Raw genomic sequence first — 20,415 nt, forward strand, 5'->3', positions numbered from 1 at the left:
CTCCTGGAGACCGGGCTCCCCCGGCAGGCCCCGGGGCTACGTGCCCCCCGCCGTCCCCGAGACCCTCGCCCGCACCCCCACCGCGCCCAGCCCCTCCCCGACCCCGGTCCCGCCGAGAAAAAAAGCCAGGAGACACGCGCCAGTGATTTCGTTTGTATTTGTGGGACACTCATCTGAAAACAAAAGCTGGTACAGCGAGCAAGCAGAAGGAAAAACAGCTTATCCTCCAAGCCAGGAGGGGCTCCCTCCCCTCCACTACACAGTGGTTACTCTGTTCAGGACAAACAAGGCCCCAAACCCACCTGGGCATCACACACCCATCCCTGCCCTCCTGACACGAGGCGGGGCTGGGAGGTCTCCCCCACGGAGGAGTGGCCCTGCACACTGTGGTGCTGCACACAGGCGGCTCTCCAGGTGGGGACCAGGGTCACGCTGCCCTGCCGCCTTGAGCAGCAGCAGCTCCCGGCACAGCAGAGACAAAAGCCCCCTTCAGAGCCACATTTAAGCATCAGCGGGGACAAACGACGGGTCTGCTCCACCAGCCACACATAGGGAACTATCGAGCACCTGTGTGTGGCACTATCTGCCCACTGATGCTGCTGTTAATTTGCAGGCCCAAAGCAGATTAGAAGTCGGGCTGAGTTACTTTTCCTGCCTATCCAGAACGCAACCACATCCGGAGGTGTGTCACAATTTATCTGAGGGCGCCGGGGGTGAGGTGGGGGGAGTTCTGCCTTGCATCGCTCCACGGGCTGCGAGCAGCACCATTCAGACTGGAGGCAGACACTGAAAAGGAAATCCATACTTACCTGGGGTTGCATTTCTGCTGAAGTCAACAGAAGAGCTTCATTTAGTAAGGGAGCCTACAAAGGCAGGTCAAGGTCAGCCGCCCTGCACATAATTGCTTTGTTGAGGAAGGGCGGAATACCTGTCCGTGGGCCAAGCTGGTCAAACCAGAGCTTTATTTTTTAAAGTCTTTGCTACAGTGGCTACGCCTGCAACTCCATAATTATCTTTCCTGAAGGATAGGCATTTGGCACCGGGCTGGATTTTCTCCACATATTTCAGGGAAAGATGGGGAGACTGTATTTTAAATTCAACTTAACTTTTCTACAGAGAAATGTGCCATTCTGAAGTTAACTGACAGATGAGGCTTTAAAAAAAGCCCTCATCGGAGTCACTGCAGCACACGAAGCCCAAGAGATGTGTCAAACATTAAGGAGGCTGATGTTGGCTTAAGCGGTTTATAAAACCCATAAAAAGCTTCACCAGCAGAGAGACTCTCAGGGAGGAGCAACTCAAAACTAGCTGGAAATCTTGTCAGACCCACACATGTACCAACAGGAATACCCAAAAACCAATCTTTAAAAAAGCTCCAATTCCAATCCACGAAGGAAGAGAAAGATCTAACTCCTAGAAAAACTGAATTGATCCATGAAATCAGAGTTGCCTGGCCCTTTTACACCTTTCCTTGTAAAGCCTGGCCCGGAGACACACATCAGGGCTCAACAGAGCTCAGTGGCAAATGCTTCACACAGGACAAAAAGTTCCAATCTCCCCATCATGCAGGAGGCAAGTCCAGCTGCACTCTCCAGGTTCAACCATAGATCATTTCTGCTACAAGTACCGGGCAGATGCAGCAGAGGTGAAGTCTTCGGCTCCCATCCCTGTTTGTGGCCTCTGCTCAGGAGCCCTCCCGATTGCTTTCCGCACACCAGCTCCTTCAGGCAGATTCGCCACTCTCAAGGGAACTGACGATGTGCTCCGGCTTGTTGCCAGCTGCGCAGTGCTCCCACATCTGAAGATAGAGCCGCTCCAACTCCACTGTGTACTGCTTGGTGTTGAACAGGGGGCTGGATATTCTCTGCTTCCAGACCTTGCCACGGATTTTCTTCAGGCTACGGGGGAGAATAAACCCCCAGTGATTAGAAACCCACCACCTGGCCTTCAGAAGCTCACATTTTCTCATGTTCCAAAGCACTTGGGCCATGCTAGGTGAAAGGTCCCCTGTGCAAGCACCGAGTCACATCTGACCCTTTGGGGGGACGCCGCTTTTGCGACGTTTTCTTGGCAGACTACAGAGCGGGGTGGTTTGCCATTGCCTTCCCCAGTCGTCGCCTTCCCTAGCAAGCTGGGTGCTCATTTTACCGACCTCGGAAGGATGGGAGGCTGAGTCAATCTGAGCCGGCTACCCGAGAATGCAGCTTCCGCTGGGATCGAACTCGGGTTGCGGGGAGAGTTTCAGTTGCAATACTGCTGCCTATCACTCTGCGCCACAGGAGGCTTGGCCCAGGCTGAGCCATCCTTATATAACATCTGCACAAGGCCACTGGGTGAGGCGATCCAACCGTTTGGGGTGAGGTATCATCAGTTTGCGGATGCCACCCAGCTTTATATCTCCACCCCAGGCTGCCTGAGCGATGCCGTGGATGTCCTGTCCCAGTGCCTGGACGCTGTAGGGGTCTGGATGGGGTGTGATGGGCTTCAGCTCAACCCAAGCAAGACAGAGCGGCTTTGGGTACCTGGGCCTTCCGGTGCCAAGGTTTTTCCACCTTTAGTACTGGATGGGATGGCACTGCCGCAGATGGACCTGGTGCGCAATCTGGGGGCCCTCTTGGACTCACAGCTCCAGCTGGAAGAGCAGGTGGTAGCTGTGGCCAGGAGGGCCTTTGCACACCTTCAGGTTGTATGCCAGTTGTGCCCATTCCTGGACTGGGAAGCTCTGCTCAGTTACTCATGCCCTTGTGACCTCCCATCTGGATTACTGCCGCACACTCAACCCGAGGCTGCCCTTGAAGAGCATTTGGAAGCTTCAACTGGTGCCGAATGCAGCTGCACGGGCAGTAAACGGAGTCAGCTATTCGGCACATCTAACACCGCCTCAGGGGTTGCATTGGCTGCCAGTTTGTTTCGTTGTCACCTTTAAAGCCCTTCATGGCTTGGGACTGGGTTTACCTGAGGGACTGTCTTCTCCCAGTTGTTTCTACCTGTCCAATCCGGTCCAGCAAGATGGGCGCGCTCTAGGTCCTGTGAGCCAAGGAACGTTGGCCGGCAGGGACCAGGAGACATGCCTTTTCTGCCATAGCCCCTGCCCTCTGGAACATTCTCCCTCCTCCCAGCCCTGTTGGCCTTTCGTAAAGCCTTGAAGACCTGGTTGTGTGCCCAGGCCTGGGGTCCCAAGTGTGTGAAGGGCTCCATTTCCTGGTTATGTTAACATCTGTGTTTATGATTTTTCTTGGCTGCTATATATATACTTTGTATTGTGTTTGTATGTGGTTTTAATTGATTTTATGATTGTTTGCCACCCAGTCACTTGTTTGAGATGGGCGGCCATAGAAATTGAATGAATAATTGAATGAATGAACAAATGAACGAATGAAAATCGTTCCTGAAGTCTGACCTGACAGCATGTCACCATTCCCATGCCTCTTTGAAGAAATATGCTGTGCTTTCAGGACTCAATCCACACCAAAGTTCCCACCCCCCTCAGACACACGCTTACTATTCTAGATCAGTTCCCAGCTTCACTGCAACGTCTTCGTATTCCTGCCGACTCTTTGCAATGAGTTCAGGACAGCCAAGACAAGTCAGCTGGGAGGCAGCAACGCGGGATGCGAGCGTCTCTCCTGCAGGCAGAACATAAGCTTGCACCTCAAGCACAGGCTGCTTTCTTGACGGACTAAGGAAGCAGAGCCCCCCACCCCCCGACTCTACTGCTACGTTCCGTCTGCCCTTACCTGGCATTGTGACCATCGGAGTCCCGGCCCAGAGCACGTCCATCCCTGTAGTGTGGCCATTGCAAAGGGGGGTGTCCAGGCAGACGTCGGCAAGTTGGCCCCTCCTCACGTGCTCTTCTTTGGGAGCAACTGGAGAGAAGATGATGCGGTTCTGGGGAAGGCCCATGTTTTGAGCATACTGCTGAATATTCGGCTCCCCCACGGCCGGGAACCGCAACAGCCACAAGACGCTGTTTGGAACACGCTTCAGGATCTAAATGCAGGAGAGACAAGGTGGGAGGGTTTAGTGCTTCCTACCAAGCACGTACAACGTAACCTAGACAAAACTCCCTCAAGTCCGCATGTTAAGAACAACCCAGAACAACCATATCCAATTACTCACATTGGCCCACATTTGTAGAGTGGAAGGGTCAATTTTATAAAGCTGATTGAAATTACAATACACAACTGAATCTTCAGGCAGTCCATATTGGGATCGAGTGGTGACAATGATGGTGCGTGGAACCTCCTCACCAGTTGCAGCTTTATTGTTAATCTAAACGAAAGGCATGAGAATTGACGCAATGTGGCTTCAGGGGCTGTTGAGCAGCACACGGCCACTGCAGCAGCTGCGGCCTTCTGCCTTCAGGCCTGTCTTCCTCCCGTTCCACTGTCTTCCACAAGGTCAGCTCCCTCCTCCCCCTTCAGAACCAAGACCCTCAACTGTATGAACTCCAGAATTCCAGACAGGGAGCTGGGATACGTAGTTCCTCACCTGGGTAGTTGCTAATCCATTGCTAATGTTGAATCCATTTATCGTTATCTGGATTTGTCCACGATTTATCATATCAATCACAGCTTCTGCAATTGTATTCATGGGGATGACAGGCATGTTGAGACCAGCACTGCTGTCTGCGTTGTCTCCTCCATCAGGACATTTCATCTAGAAGCCAAGACAAGTAAACCCCATTTACCTAAAGGTCTTCCTTCAGGAGGAGGAAACAGCAAATGCTAAAATCAAGCCACTCAATTACATACAGACACGCAGCTAACAGATCGTTTTCTATATTCCCTGCCCTTCCCCTCTCCAGTACAGGTTAGCGTTTTCATTTCCCTGTTTGCAATCTTCTGCCATTTAGTTGTCTGTATGTTCATGCTATGCTATATATGTTCCTGAAATTGTCTCACCTTCACTATTTTTACATCAGGTAGGCTGTCAAGGAAGGCCTTCAGATCAATTCCATTAAGAACAATTCTGTTATCGTAAATATGCCCATTCGATTTGAAGTCAATTACTGCTTTTTTCTGAAAGAAAAGAAATGCTTTAAATTGAGAATTTGAGATTTGGGGTTTGATGTTTTCTTGTATTTAAGTTCAGAGAAAAAAACAGAGAGAATTAAACAAAGCTGACTGATTCTAGCCTTGGTCACTGAACCCCACAGTACCTTCAGGTGTGGGAACATGTTAGCATGATCTCCAATGAAGAATGTATTTGGCATGTAAGCCAGCTTTTCGGAGTACTGTTCAGCTACTTCTATGGGTGAAGTTTCTTTGTCCGTGATGATATAATCCATGAATAAAGCCCCACTAGTCCCAGGATAGCCCAGCCACATAGCCTAGAAGTGAAAATAAAACATGTCTAGCATCAAGGTCTCCACAAATACCTAACGGTGTCTTGAAATAACTCATCTAATTTACATGCACAAAAGTAGCAAGACAGCAATTGTCATAACTAGCCAGGAAAACCCCCTTCATAAAATTTCAGAAGAGACAACACAGGACTGATTACTACTTCGTCTATTTAGTGGACAACTAAGGATGAGATTTTTAAAAAAATAAAACCAAAGAACCAGTTTTAATTATAATTTTAAATATATTAGATGAATAACCTCTATACTAAGACTACTACTACTAAGAAAGATCTCTGTACTGCAACCAGGAGGATCTAAGAACGTTAAAAAATGTATTTATGTCCTAAGTGAGATTTGGGCCATTCACCTGTGAGTCAACCTCAAGGTGGGTACAAACAGCTTTTACCATATACCAAGTTTTCTACGCCTTTGCAACAACATGGACAAAATTCACCCACCACGCGTACAAAATTAAGTCTGAAGGACGTAGGGAGAAAGAAGGGAATTTCCACAGAGAGAAGCCCTGTATCGTGTGTGACCACAAGCATCTAAAGTGACTTCCAGGACATCTCCGTTACCTGGATCGGTGCTGGCCGGAGGGCAAACAGCTCGTTACGGGCTCCCTTGGTGTAGCCATTCATGTTAATGAGGATGTGTATGCCGTCCTGGTGAATGCGGTCGGCAGCTTTTCCATTGCATGGAACCTAGGGCAGGTACAAAAATTAAAACGTGCTGCCAAGCCATCTTTCTGCTTTGTTCAATCTGCCAAATCAAGGGATGGCAACCCAAACTCATGAACTGAGATATCAGGGCAACACTTGACTTTGTTTTCCAAAAATACAGATTGCAGGAAGACACCACAAATTTTGCTACAACTTCTGAATCTCCAGACTTAAAACTAAAAGCATGGACAAGTTATTCCAAATGCTGTGGTGCGGCTTTTAACTGCCTTGGTCATTTACTAGTAGAGTGCATGGCTTGTCCTTCATGCTGCATTGGTTAACTCTGGAACTTAAGCTTAAGATGACGCCCCACCATTTTTACAATGAAACCACATAATTCTACAAAGCTTGCTATGCTCAGAGCCCAAAATTCAGAGCTTTTGCTCCCCTTGTCCAGAAAAGCATCCTGGGGATCACTCTTACCTGAGATAAATCAATGAAATGATTTGCTTCAGCCATTACTTTTACTCGGAAGTTTGTGCCATCGTCGGGGCTCAGCGCATAGCAAAACACCTAGAAAGAAGCAATACCGACATGCTTGGGATTAAGGACCACCAGAGCCTTCTGAAGAGCCTGCTTTCCACAGCACGTAATCAAAAAAAGGGCGTATTTGCAAAGAGCACAACCCACCACTGCCACTTTGAGGTCAGGACATTTCCACTAGATTTAAGTGAGGTGCCCAACTTTCTTCAAAGGCCCCTTACCTCAAATTTATCAGGGTTGTGCATGCCTGGGATAGACTGCATGAGATGGGAAGTGGGGTGATTCCCAAAGTCAGAGCTGACGTAGCCCACGCGGAGCCGTCCTTCGCTGGCCTTCAACTCCTTAGGGTGCTCGTATGGGGGCTTGTGAAGCACATTGATCTGGCAAGAAAAAAATGGCAGCCTACTTCTAGTGCAGTGAAAAGGGACCAATTACTTACAAGCCCATGTCTTCTAGAGGAAGGAACACTGTGAAGCTTTTGAGCAGCAAACCCACCTTGTCCAAACACAGGTTTCCATGCCTCTCTGCAATAGCCTTTCGGAAGCTATGAGACAATGGGTAAAGCATGCTGTGATGAGGGTGGACAGAAGGGAGGCGGTTTTTCTCCAGCTGATCAGCAACTATTGTAACCAGCTTCTTCATTCGTTCATCGTAGTCGGTCCAATCGCAAACAATCTTAAAAAGAACCAGCAGCATATAGCATTAGCACCGCTTGTGTAGGACTTGCAAATACACAGTAACTGCCCTATTTTCAAAGAACACAAGCTCAAGGAAGTATCAGCTGTGACCTCAGGCATAACAGAGAAACAGAGCTCTCACTTGGCGTGCATTACGCTGACTCCTACAGCCCCATGTTTTATATGCAAAGCACATGTTCTACAACAGAGCCACAGCTTTTTGTTTTGAAAATTCTCAGTCACGCTCTTCAGACGGACTTGCTTGCATGCCACAAAGAGTGATGGCCCTCCAAAACACTGTTTTCATGAAGAAAGTAATTCCTAAGTGACAATAAAAGCTCTCCTTACCTGCAAGCAGTGTGCCAAGTTACAGTAGGCATCAGGGAAGTCAGGCTTCAGTTTCAGAGCAGTGCGGTATGAAGCAATGGCCTCCGGTATGTTCCCTGAATCCTGGAAGCACAGGAAAGGTGGCTAAATGAGGGCAGCCTGCTCGCTGCCTTGGCCACCCTCCCCAACTTGGACCAGACCCAGGAGTACCTTATGGATGGAAGCCAGATTGCTATGGGCATCAGCAAAGGCAGGGTTTATCTGGATGGCCCGTGTGTAGCACTGCAAAGCTCCCTGGACATCCTGCATCTCTTTTAAGGTGTTCCCCATGTTGGAGTAGGCATCTGCGAATGTGGGGCTGATTCTAAATTACAAGGAAGAGGAAGGGGGTTGTAAGGGATTGCATTATTCACAGCAGAAAAATATTCCTACCGGCCGCTATCCAGCCATTCATTCTTTTTAGATTTTTATCCCACCTTCATTATTTTTACAAATAACTCAAGGCAGGGAACATACCTGATGCTCCCTCCCCCTCCTCTTTTCCACACCACCACCACCCTGTGAGGCGAGCTGGACTGAGAGGGAGCGACTGGCCCAGGGTCTCCCAATCCAACCACCCCAGATGTTTAAAACCTTACCTGATAGCTTCCTTGTAATGCATGAGTGCTTCCTGCAGCTTTCCCTGCTGCTGTAAAACACTTGCTAAATTGGAATGGGCAGCTGCAAATTCTGGGAAAACCTGCAGGAAATAAGACGGTCTTAGTTCTCGCAAGAAAATCTCACTGTCCAAGCCTGTCTCTAAGAACTCGACCACTTTTGCATCCTCTTCTTACTTGAAAAGAACTACTGAAAAAATTATTTGTGTGCACTGAACGACAGACCACATGCCTCCCTAGAGCTGCCCAGGACCCCTCTGTGCCGCGAACTGGCCGTCCCACCCTCCGCTAAACTCCCCGCGCAGCCCCTCCCTCCCATTCCTCCTTCCTCTCTGAGTGTTCCCTTTCTGCGCTAGCTGGTCAGAAAGAGGAGAGGGGTTTTCAGTCTCCCTGCAGAGGCCCTTGAGAAACAGAAACAAAACATAACCCTCCCCAAGAGGTACACAAAATTCAAGGGAACAATCTCCTTTTCCTTAGCCTTTGTTTCTGCAATTCACCGCTGCCAAATTAACGAAAAGCCAGCCAGGCTCTCTAGGAATACACACACAGGACCCAGAGGGTAACGGATAAGGACCGAGAAGCCTACCTCAAGAGCTTTTCGGTAGAGGCGAACGGCCTCCTCGATGTTTCCTTGTTCCCGCTTGATGTTTGCCAGGTTATTGAGGGAATCCGCGTGAGCAGGACACAAACGAAGAGCTGTGTTGTAACACTCCTCTGCTTCAGCAACCTGTTAATGCAGATCACACTAGCTTTACTATTTTGAGAGAGAAGAACGGCACTCTTTTTCAACGCTCCTGCCACGCAACCAGGCCTCAATATGGAAAGCCATCCCTCGTGACCCATCAAGCCCGTCCCCAGCCGGCCACGAAAAATATCTTACACTGCCTTTCTCCTTAAGCGCGTTGGCCAGGTTGCAGTACGCGTCAGGGAAGTGTGGCTGCAGTTCAATGGCACGTTTGTAAGTGTCTATGGCCAGGTCAATCAGCCCCTGTTCATAATAGACGCAGGCCAGGTTGCCGTGCACAACGGCGTGGTTCGGACTCAGGCTCAGGGCTCTCAGGTAGGCTGCAACAGCTCTAAAACAGAGGCGTGACACATCAAGCTGATGACCCACAGGGAACAAGAATAAACAACCATGCAAAGCAGTGCTTGTTTTAATTCATGGGCATACAAAAATGGGACACTGTCAGGAATGGTAAAGGAGATCAACAGTTTCCCCTCCTTTACAAGAAGCACTACCTCTGCGATTCCTGGGAATAAACCCTGAGGACTGTGACTGTTTCTTAGTAAATACACCTAGGGTGACCCTACACTTTCTTGACCCACAACCCTCCACAGGGAGCACAGGTGGATAGGAAGACAAGCCCTAGCCTGGAAAGAATCCATTTTGTTTGATTACCTGTCAAATATCCGGGCTTCCTTCAAGACATTCCCCAGATTGATGTAAGCATCCAAGAAGTTCGGGTCAAGGGTCACAGCCTTAGAAAATTGAAGACAACAATAAGAGGTCTGCTTTAGACCATCTGACAGACTCTGCTTCCTACTGGTTCAGCAAAGAGAATCAGCAGCATGAGGCAAAGGCAGTCCTTGACTTACGACAATTGGGACCAAAATTTCTGTTGCTAAGCAATGCGGTCGTAAAATGCGACTCCATCGCTTAGCAACGGCAATCCCTGCAGTCCCGGTAGCAGGGTTAACTGAATCCCAGTCTTAGGTGAGGCAACTTCCTGCCAGCTTTCCACAACCAAAGTCAGTGGGGAAGCCAGAAGGAAGTCGTAAGTCCCAGGCTGGCAAGCAGGAAGTGGCTGCTGCTGGGTGGGGAGGGAGGGGGCGCAGCATGGGTCAGGAAGGGTATGTGGAGGTGTGCAGGTAGCCGGCACAGTATGAGAGTAGAGAGACTGGGGAGGGCACGCAGGTGGAGGAGAGTTTCCCCAGCAACTTGCACCCTTCCCTGCCAGCTTCCCCACTGACTTTCCAGGGAAGCCGGCAGGGAAGGGTGCAAGTGGTGATCACGTGACCATAGGGGTGCTGCAATGGCCATAACTCCAGGGACCGGTCAGAAGTCCCTTCGTTCAGCACCGCTGTAACTCTGAATGGTCACTGAACGAACAGTTTTAAGTCAAAGACTACATGTACCAAAATCACATTTGAAGGCCATTTGTCTAGGAAGTCCCTTTCATCTTAGCTCCATGGCTTACTAGTAGCTACATAGAAGGAAGGAAGGATGTGCTGCGGTTGAAATCCAAAACTAACAAGCTGAACATGCACTCTGCACCTGTTGGCACCTCCTTAAAGCAGCGCCATCTTCTCCTGGGCTTGCACAGTTGTATGTGATCTCAGGTTAAGGGTCACTGACCTCCTTAACACAACCCGTTTTCCCAGGACTGAATGGCTACCACCTAAGCCCAGGAAAAGAGGGAACTTTTCCAAGGACATGACAACACACGCAACATGCTCACCCACTTCAAAAGTTCTTGTGGCAGCATATCTCTAGACACAAGTTCATGACAAAGAGGGTGGGAATAAGTTTTGTCTTATGGTAAATTATAAATGAAACAAAAGAAAGTGTGTTTTAAACAATCACCCTTAGGATTTCTCCCAACATCCACTTCTACCGTGATCATCAAACTGCAGGCCTCCTTCCTCTTCACTATTATCCTTCCCAAAGCTCAGAAGTGATAAAAATCTAGAGTTTCCAAGTGCTATTTTCTTCCTGATCCCTGTTAAGGCATCAATATTCAGGCACACATACTACTGCATGTACAGATGCACCAGTTCAACCTGGCATTTGTCCCAGGCAGCCAGGCTCTCTCACTGTGTGCTCAGCTAAGTATTCTGAACACAGAATGTCAAGATTCCCAAACAGTTACCTTTTCAAAGTGATGAATGGCAAGCCAGATTTCTCCTTGCGCATTGAACACACAGCCAAGGTTACTCCATGCAACTGCAAAATTGGGTTGAGTTTCAATTGCCTTCAAATAACAGGCCTTGGAAGGGTTAAAGATAGATAGATACAAGGGGAGGGAATAATTGCACAAAAGAAAATTGAGGGAAATGTTGTTAGTATTCTTTCTCTAACCCGCCAAAAGTGATCCTGCAGTATAGGCTTGCTTGCGCCAAAACTAAAGGGCTGTAAACAGCTGGCTGATCCTGCGCTGGCGCAAACCAAAACCCAAGGGCAAACCCACCATCATCAGTTATGCTGATCCTTGCACTGCAACACGCACTCAGCCCAGGAAACTCCCAGTCCCTGCTCCTCCCCCTACCAGGCATCCAGGGTAACTGCATTCCTGTGGAATCCAAAGCAAGTGTCAGCTACAGAAGCAACTTTTAACACAGTGGTTGGACAGCAAGCTGGATGAAGAGCACATAAACTAACTAGATGACCCTTGGTCACCCTCTTCCAAATGAGCTACCGAAGAGAGAAAGTATGTGCACGCGGTACGTTTAAACAGATAGACTGGAGAAGACTCTGCCCCCTTCAACTCCAGGGTCCTGTCCTGATCCTGCCTTTCTCCACGTCTCAGTGCTGCCTTCAGCTTCCAAAACCTCAAATACCAGGTTTGCCCAAAGGTTCAGGTCCCTGCAATGCAAGCGCAAGACGTCGCAAGCGCTCCCTAACAGCGCGCCGCTGCGCTATCGCTGCAAACTGCTGCACTGTGTTGAACGGCCCTGGAGACTGTGAACGGCCAGCCAGACTGATTAATCTACCAGAGAGGCCTGTGTGAAAACCATCAACGTTAAATTTGTGTCTGAAATCTGAATGCAATGCAATCCAATTGTATTGAAAATCCTACAGCACAGGGCTCAGGAAGCCATGCAGTTAGAGATGAATCATCTGATCAACCATTCACAAGGGCTCAATCGCACGCAATGCGCATTTCCGCTGCGCAGCCTTTGCGCTACTGCAGGATCACAGCGCATCATCAGAAGAGCAGAACGCTGCAATCCAAACAAAGAAGAAAAAGGAAAAAAATGAACAACCAGGAAGAGTTAGAAGCTTTAACTATAGTAACTCCAATTATTTCTTTTACATCTTTAATTTACTTTTACAATATATCTTTGAAAGAATTGTGGCTAGGACTATTAAATATTCTCTAACATTACTTGCTTGTACATTAAATACTTAAACTGTTTCTGAAGCCACAAGACAGAAGATTCAGGCATGGAGGCAAATGGTTTTGCTGTGGCAGTTACAAACCCGTTACCATATTTCTCATGTGAGTTTTCGGTGCGTTCCTTGCTGGAAGAGGAGGAGGAGGAGTGTGTCTGCCCTAGATCCAGGCCTCGAGCTCCCTTCAGCGAGGCACCTTACGCATGGAATAGGAGGTTTCACCCACCTGAAACCTTCTAAATACAATATCAATGGTGAAAAACCAAAAACAAGAGAGAAAATAAAACAAGATCATTAGTAAAAAGTTCAACAAAGCAATTGAAAATCTCTGGATATGTCTAACACAGGGGTTCAGGACAGTTTTCTGTAACATGGGAGACATGCAGAAGGGAAGGGGTTAATCAGGGCAACTGCAAACAGCAGGACATTGGAAGAAAGGCTCTGAAATTTCCACAAAACCTAAATTTCACTTGAAATAGCAAATATCCTTGCTGGTTTGATCTTACAAATGCACTGACAGCCAAAGAAATACATTGCAATTTATTTCAAGTATGTGTATATCTTTGTATTTTTAGTTATCTTCCCCTTCTTTAGTGGAATTATCACAGAAACAGAGTAACACTTTCAGACTAGGTGTCTCCAAGCTCTGAAATAAAGAAGTCAGCAACCTAAGGCAGGCGCAGTGTCTTGGCCTATACCAGTCACACTAAAAGCTGCAGTGAAGTGCAATTCATGTTAGCTGTCCACCTGACAGGCTGCATATCATTGGTCTTCTCAAAAAGACGTTTCAAAGCCACCAGCACCAATCTCAAGGGCAGCTGCACTGCCCAGCCTGCCCTCCACAGGCCCGGTCCCAACACCCAACGACTGACCCTTCTGGCAAGCGAAATCCCCTCCCCCGCCCAGAGGTACAGCGACCAGCCAGACAGCTACACTGTTCATACACTCCACTCGTAGCATGCGCGCGGGGCTCGAAGCGAAGGACTGCCGCGGAGGTCCTTCGGGTTCCTCCACACTCCTCACCCCTGCTGCGCAAATGCGTAAGGTGGCTTGTAACAAGACAATTCCAGGTTGTTCTTTGCCTTTTTTGCATTCCAAGTTTTTGTTACGCCAAGAGCCTCAAAACCCCTCCTGGTATTCAAATTCTTGGTTGGAAACCAGACTGCTAGAAGCCACCTTTCCACTTAATGTAGCAAGTTTTTCTTTGATCAGGTCATTTTCCAAGCAAACCAACACCTTTACCTGACATTTGGGCAAAAACAGATTGCTTCAAAGAACCCAGCTACAACAGTACTGTTTGCTAGCCTTTCTTCCACTATAAACATAAGGGGGAAGAGGGAGGGGAAGAGTTAAAGAATCTTTTTAATGCCATATTCATAGGGTAAAATTCGATAAGGTTCTTCTACACTTACAAGCCACAAAGGACTTTAGAAGAGCATTCACAGGAATCACGGACTAAGTCACTGGCTTGGCATCAGCAGGCAAGCCTCAGTTTGGAACCCATGTTATTTCCAGATCAGAGAGTAGTGGTGCCCCTGCCAGTCACTTCACCATAATGGATAGTCTAGTTCTGCAGCAAGGCTCAATGTTCAATTTCTCGCCTTAAAGCAAGGGTTAACATGGGCATGCCATATCTCGCCCTGCCACTACTCTGGGGCAATTCGGGGCCTTCAGCTTTCAGCCATGTCTTGGGACTCTTGCAGGTCAACGGAGAACTGAAGACTTGGTGCAAGCGTTCAAATTTTTCAAAAGACTGATTCTACAGAACACCTACCTTGGCTTCTTCCAAGCGACCCAGGGCTTTGAGCAGATTCCCCAGGTCACTGCGCACACAGTACAAGTCCTGAAAATCAAATGAGTTGTGTCATCGCCAGCATGGCCAATCGGGATTTCGACAGATAGATCAGAAATTGAAAATGAGAGTATTGCAATGAAGAAGCTACATCAACTGAGCTTCTAGTATATTTTCCATAATCCTCCACAAAGGGAAGGACTGGAATCGTAAAGCAAGTCTGTAAACAACACACCTCTGTAAAATTATCCCACTAGATAGTAAGCCTTCATATAGCTTTCACATCACTACCTGTTGGACACTTTCCTGCACTGAGAAAGAATACCGGGAACCTGAGTTGGGAGAAGACTGGAAGAGGTGCATAAAGTAACGGGTGGCAACCGCCTTTTCAAAGATCGGAACAGCCCAACAGGCTGCACAAGCAAGCAGCGGTGTGTGACGGTGAACTGAAATTCATCCAAAATACCAATTCTCTCAGTTCAAAACAGAAGGGACGGGAGCTGCAAATTCTGACGGCTGTTACCCAAAGGCATCTCAGGGGCACCACGCTGGTGACCGCTGGCTCACACACATACCAACGGCCTACCCACAGATAAGCCTTAACCGTACCACTATCACCTACTCAGCAGTAAAGGGGTTTTACGTGCCACTTTGAAGGGCTTGTGACAAAGCTGTTTTGAAGGCAAAAGCTCTTGGAGAGAACCGCACCGTCTCAACTTACAGGGTTGTACTGCAGGGCAGAAACGTATGCCTGCACCGCCCCTTCCATATCTCCTGCGGCTACCAAAGCAGCAGCAAGGTTAATGTATCCGTCAATGAAGTCTGGCTTGAGGCGAAGGGCGTGCCGGTAGTGTTCGATGGCCTCCTGCAGCTGCCCGCGCTCCTTGTACACATTTCCCAGATTTGAGTAGGCTTCCGCCAGTAATGGATTCTGCTTGATTGCCAAAGTGCTGAAGTGAGCAGACCTAGAGAAAACACAGAAATATTTGAACTTTTGACATGTCTTCATCGAAGTAATAATTATTCCCTGGATCTCTGACAGTTCTTACAAATCAACAGCATCTGAGTTCAACATTTAAAAGGGACGTTTTAATAGGGGATAAAAAAAATGCCTGCAGGTGGTCACAGTGAACTGCCACTCATTAGAGCAAGTCTGTCCATCTTTTTGAGCCTGAGGGCTGCACAACAGGTAGCCACGACACGCACACAGGTTCACTTCTTTCACGGAACCACCAAAGTGGATATTAATCTTACTGCTTCCAGTGAGCTCTGGAGGAGGGGTAGAGAATCTATACTCTCACTCAAGACATCCTGGTGAAGAGAACAATGACCAAAGTGACTTTAATCTGGACCACTGGAACTGGGCACATGAGTTAATCTTCAATCCCTTTCTCAACAATTACTGCAGCAGCAGCAACACTGGTAATCTCACACAGATGGCCGTTAAGGACCATGGATTGCTGGTGTGTATTTTACCTTTTATCACGTATTACAGCATGGGACAAACACAGAGAACTTCTGCCACACAAATGGTATTTCCCAGACCAACGAGACCCTGTTACACCCAAAAAAGAGCTGACTTGTTATCTAACACGAGATGCACTTTTGAATATTGTCATTTTGCTGGATTTCTCAAGAGCCACTGATTCAGAAACATTTTCCTTCAATTCAACATTTCCTGCAATTTTTATAAGCTGTCATGTTACCAGAAACTTTACTTGAGGATATGATGCACTTGTTTGGTGTAGTGGTAAAGGCACCAGGCTAGAAACTGGGAGACCGTGATTCTAGTCCCACCTTAGGCACAAAGCCAGCTGGGTGGCCTTGGGCCAGTCACTTTCTCTCAGCCCTAGGAAGGAAGCAATGGCAAACCACTTCTGAAAAACCTTGCCAAGAAGACTGCAGGGGCTTCTCCAGGCAGTCTCTGAGAATCAGACATGATTGAACGAATTAAAAAAAAAAGATGTACTTGCAATGTGGCTTCCTATTTAATATATTTTGAAATATTCTTATTCTACAAATTTAAAACAACACAGAAACCTTTTGGAAGACAATTAAGTTGCTAAAAACCCTTTATGCTACTTGTTCAAAGAGAGCAATTAGACTTCCAGGATCCAGTTCCCACTTCTGAAGGTAATCGTCTATGAGAAAGGGGAAGAATACTGGAAATACCATTTTATTGTAAAATTAATATTCTTGCCCACATTCAACCTATAAGAAACTCCACTGGCCAGGACTGCATGCACATACATAAGGAACCAAGCCTGAGTGGGAATCTCAGAATGCCCACCCGTGTGCCCAGAACCTCTTTCTAAGCAGTGCCCTAAGCAATGGGCAGAAAGGCACCAGCCTCCTACCTGTCCAGCCTGCGACACTGGAAGTGAATGGAGGAAAGCAGTAAGAGCACACCCGTGTTGTCGGGCTCTTGGCGCCAAAGCTGCATGCAGTGCCTCTCTGCTGCTTCAAAATCTCCTGCTTGATACTCCCGGTGAGCCAACTCCGCTAACCCTTGGAAGGAAAGCATACGTTTCGTTGGTTCTGAAGAATCACCAAAACATTCAGGGGAGGGGGGAAAACAAAAAGTTAGAAAATGGGAACAAAAATGGATAAACAATGGTGTACAAATTAAAAGATGAAATGCCAACATTGCATAAATTCCAAGGGGTATTTGGTGATTAAAGACAAACAGAGACATATGGGTCTTTAGTTTAATGAATGATAGCCTTGTCAAGCTTCAAAGACGTCAGTCCTTTTCTTGACTGATTACTATTCCCCTCCATCTTAGCATCCTCAGGTTTAGCTTAGCCATGACCCAGACTATCTGACCTAGACTAGATGAAAATCCTCCACAGCTTTAATGTATGCCAGGTACATACCATAATTCAATACAAGTCCTCCCATATCTTAAAACCAAAACGTTCAGATGCAGGAACAGAAAAACATGATTCCACGCAATGAAAAGATCACATACAGCAGATACAGGTTAGCTGCCAAATAAACTTAACGTTGCTGAGAAGACCTTCAGACTTTGTTCAGAGAAAGCTATAAACCCGTTTGTCTTCCTGGGTGTTCATCATCTGTTGTCAGCTGCAGAGCAATACCCTCCCCCCACCCCAATAAAATGAGAAAGGGGAGATTGTGAAACTCAACGTTTGCTGGACTAGGAATCAGATTTTTCTTACACCCTCAAAAGCCAGTAACTTAGTTAAAACACTGAGTGAAGCAATGCCTAAAATTAACTGTATTCAAGTCTGATAAACTGTTGCAAACTAAAAGAATGAATAATTTATCACAAACTACACCATTACAAATAATAAATAAACCAAGCAGTAGCTTGATGAGAAACTGAACTCATAGATGGTGTCTTAAGAGGAGAAAAGGAAGATTTCCATAAGCTTTGCAAATAGCCTGATAAAAGCTTGCACAACACTCCGCTGTAATTTTACATCAAGAGAGTAACTTAGCAAATAACTCATGGAATGAGAATGCTCATTGAAATGTTTGATTTTTTTAAAAAAATAATGCAATTTCAACAGTGTTGTATCATTTCATTTTTAAAGATCACCAATTTTTAAAAATGCTGATCATCTATTATAGCCCTATTACAGGGACCAGGAATTGCTTAATACAGGGGCCCACACAGAAGTTGTATAGGGAAGGGGCCGTGTTTTTTTCTTTTTAACTGTTTTCCATCAGACCCTTCTGCAACCTTCCCAAAGCACTTTATTCCACCGCCAGTACTATTTATTCCTATTTAAAAGGCAAGTAAGAGTCACTTGCCCAAGATGCATTCAATAAAATGAATAATTTTCTGGATAATTTTGAACTGTCTTTAACTGACCCAAATCTATTTTTGAAAAGATCTTTGGGCTTTTTTTAGATTTCCACACAGCCTGCACATCTGCAGGAGATTTAATACACTTTACATAGAGGCACTTGAGAACAACCTCAAACTATTCTATAATGAAGCAATGAGTTCCTAAGCATGAAAAATCCATCAGGAAAACATCCATGCCATTTCACCTGCCTACAGCGGAGAGGCAGGAACTGAGTACAAGTGCCTCAAATCCCAGGGCAACTCTTTATCCCCTTGCTATGCAAACTAAATAAAGTGTTATCAGAAAAAAGGTTATCACCCATTTCAGGGGGAAAAAAGCCACTGTAGTACAGAGGCACAATTCCCCTTACCGTTGTAAAACCACATACTAATCTTAAGAAATAGTCAGGAAATTGCCTTTAAATTGTAGTTGTACCATTTGAAATGTTGAAACGTGAAAAAATATATAGTATTCCATTATTTTTCATTCAAAAAAATTGTGTGCATTACATTCATATGCAAATCCCCTTTTTTGGTTATCATTAGAAGCCAAATTTGCCCCAGAGCTTTCTTTTATCATTATCAACATTGCCACATATTGCACTTAGATGAATCAAGGCCCCACCCCCAGTGCTATTAGCTAACCGCCCAGAATCCCTCTTTTGGGGGAGATGGTGGTAACAAAATTTGAATGAATGAATGAATGAATGAATGAATGGCTAGCTGCTTCCCTGGGCAGGTGCCCTTAGAGCTAAGTGACAATCTGTCATGATTTAAAACAAGAATGGGAAACCATGATGGCTTGAGCCCGCCAGAAGCTGTAATTGAACATCATCTGGGAGGAAGACCTCTCCAACCACCATAAAACCATAACCACCATTTTGTTTGGAAGGAAGATGTGAAGTATAGAGAGAATTGTTGAAGAAACAGGCATGCTTTTAACTGCCAAGCATCCTTACTGTATGCTATTGGATTGTATTACTGTATCCCATTCTCAGACAATTACAGACCCAAAGAAAGCAGTACAAGTTGCTGGAAAAACACTGTACAGAGAAATTGCACATGTGCATACCCATATATCTGTATTCTACATTTCATGCCCTCCCACCTCTGACTGAATGCATCCCATTTAGGAGAATGTTAGGCAATCCACATTCAGAAAAGTAAGTGAACAGCTATAATCCTCTTCCTTTTGGAAGGCTATTTACAAGACTTTCATTCTATTTCTTTAAGTTTTTTAGCTTAGTAGGCCAAGTATATGCCGTCGGAAAATCACACAATTGCAGTATTTCTCGCTCTGCTCCAACCCTGGGGCCTTATAGCTACCACGTGGACCCAACACAGCTCCCCTTCCCTGCGATACTTCCACCTTCGCAGCATCCCTAAGTCCAGAGCCGATTAATTCCCTGCTGTGGAAGTACCCATTAAGCAGCGTCTTACGGGTATTATAGCAGCATCCCAATGTCACTTTTCCTGCGCCCTTAAAATCCGCTTTTAAAGGCCGTTGCCCGACTTTATAAAGGGCTTGTTCTGCTCAATTTCTTACCACCGGCCTCGCCGCCTAGCGCAAGGGACTCCCCAGGAAGAAGGCCGGGGCTGAACTCTGGGCCTCTGCGCGCCGCCGGGCCATGGGGTAGGGAGATGCGAGAGGGGCCCAGACTCCCGGCGGGACCCCAGCGCCCTCCCAGCCCGGAAGAGAAGGAGCTCGCCGGCGCTGGGGCGGCCTCAGCCTGCGCTTCCCTTCCCTGACGGCCCCCCCCGGCTGCCGCGCACGTGCTCTCCCCTCGTGACACGCCCCCCGGCGCCCAAACAGCCGCCGTCGCCCCCTCCCCGGCGTCGGCCTTGACAGCGCGCCCCCCGCCCGCGGAGAGGCCTTCTTGGAGCCGGCGCGACGGCCCCAGACGAGACCCCCCTCGAGCGGCGGGGAGGCGCGGCCGCGGCAGGCCCGAAAAAGGCGAGGGGAGCCGCGGCGACAAGTACCTGTGCTGTCGGCCACGTTCCCCACAGACGCCGCCATGGCTCCGGCGGGTGCCTCGCTCGCAATCGGTCTCGGTGCCCGGTCGCTCCCCGGCTGCCCCTCGCGCCTCAGGCAGTGGTTCCCAAAATGGCGGCGGCAGCGCGCACGGAGACGGCGCCTGAGCGAAGCGCCTCGTCGGACCTTCTTCCCTCGCTCCGCAAAATAGTCCCTGGTCTCCGGAGGGATTTGGCCCACTTCCGCAGGGGCGAGGTTTACAGGAAGGGCTCTGCGCCGATCCTGAGTCTCCTTCCCCTCGATCTTCCCAACGGGAGCCCAAGCAGAAACGCCAAGAGGAAGGTCTCCTTCCACGCTCGCATAAACCCTTCGCCGGACTCCCCAATGCGCCAAAGCAGCGCAGCACGCATGCGCCGTAGCTCGTCGGCGAGCGTCATCGCCCCTTTCCGAGACGCACCAGCTCGGGGGGAGGATGTGGCGCGATCGCCGACGGGAAGGAAAAGGGCGG

General features: G+C 47.8%; 1 protein-coding gene across 3 annotated transcripts; it reads right to left on the minus strand.

The window, feature by feature from the left end:
• Positions 1-138: 138 nt before the first annotated feature.
• Positions 139-20,065, minus strand: OGT (O-linked N-acetylglucosamine (GlcNAc) transferase). Of its 3 annotated transcripts, none has more exons than XM_063313479.1 (22): positions 19,916-20,064; positions 16,476-16,656; positions 14,840-15,083; positions 14,101-14,169; positions 11,083-11,199; positions 9,612-9,691; positions 9,093-9,288; positions 8,799-8,939; positions 8,195-8,295; positions 7,767-7,920; positions 7,578-7,679; positions 7,048-7,227; positions 6,774-6,932; positions 6,493-6,582; positions 5,926-6,051; positions 5,162-5,332; positions 4,905-5,021; positions 4,492-4,659; positions 4,120-4,272; positions 3,738-3,990; positions 3,503-3,626; positions 139-1,898 (listed from the first exon to the last, which is right to left on the minus strand). In XM_063313479.1, the coding sequence occupies exons 1-22, from the start codon at positions 19,950-19,952 to the stop codon at positions 1,724-1,726; spliced, it is 3,138 nt and encodes a 1,045-aa protein (XP_063169549.1). In that variant the 5' UTR covers positions 19,953-20,064; the 3' UTR covers positions 139-1,723. The 3 variants fall into 3 exon arrangements, with proteins under 3 accessions (XP_063169549.1, XP_063169551.1, XP_063169548.1); XM_063313481.1 differs by having other exon boundaries at positions 16,476-16,626; positions 19,916-20,058; XM_063313478.1 differs by having other exon boundaries at positions 3,503-3,990; positions 19,916-20,065.
• Between the last annotated feature and the right edge of the window lie 350 nt (positions 20,066-20,415).

The sequence above is a fragment of the Candoia aspera genome, chromosome 12 (genome assembly GCF_035149785.1).
Source record: "Candoia aspera isolate rCanAsp1 chromosome 12, rCanAsp1.hap2, whole genome shotgun sequence".
Lineage (NCBI taxonomy): Eukaryota > Metazoa > Chordata > Lepidosauria > Squamata > Boidae > Candoia > Candoia aspera.

What these genes read in the sequence shown, in the direction of transcription:
- OGT (XM_063313478.1), bottom strand. Translation starts at nt 19,952, where the DNA reads ATGGCGGCGTCTGTGGGGAACGTGGCCGACAGCACAG. An exon ending in CAGTGTCGCAGGCTGGACAG is followed by an intron (nt 15,084 to 16,475) that starts GTAGGAGGCTGG and finishes TGTTTTCTCTAG; the next exon opens with GTCTGCTCACTTCAGCACTT. An exon ending in TCTACCGAAAAGCTCTTGAG is followed by an intron (nt 8,296 to 8,798) that starts GTAGGCTTCTCG and finishes TATTTCCTGCAG; the next exon opens with GTTTTCCCAGAATTTGCAGC.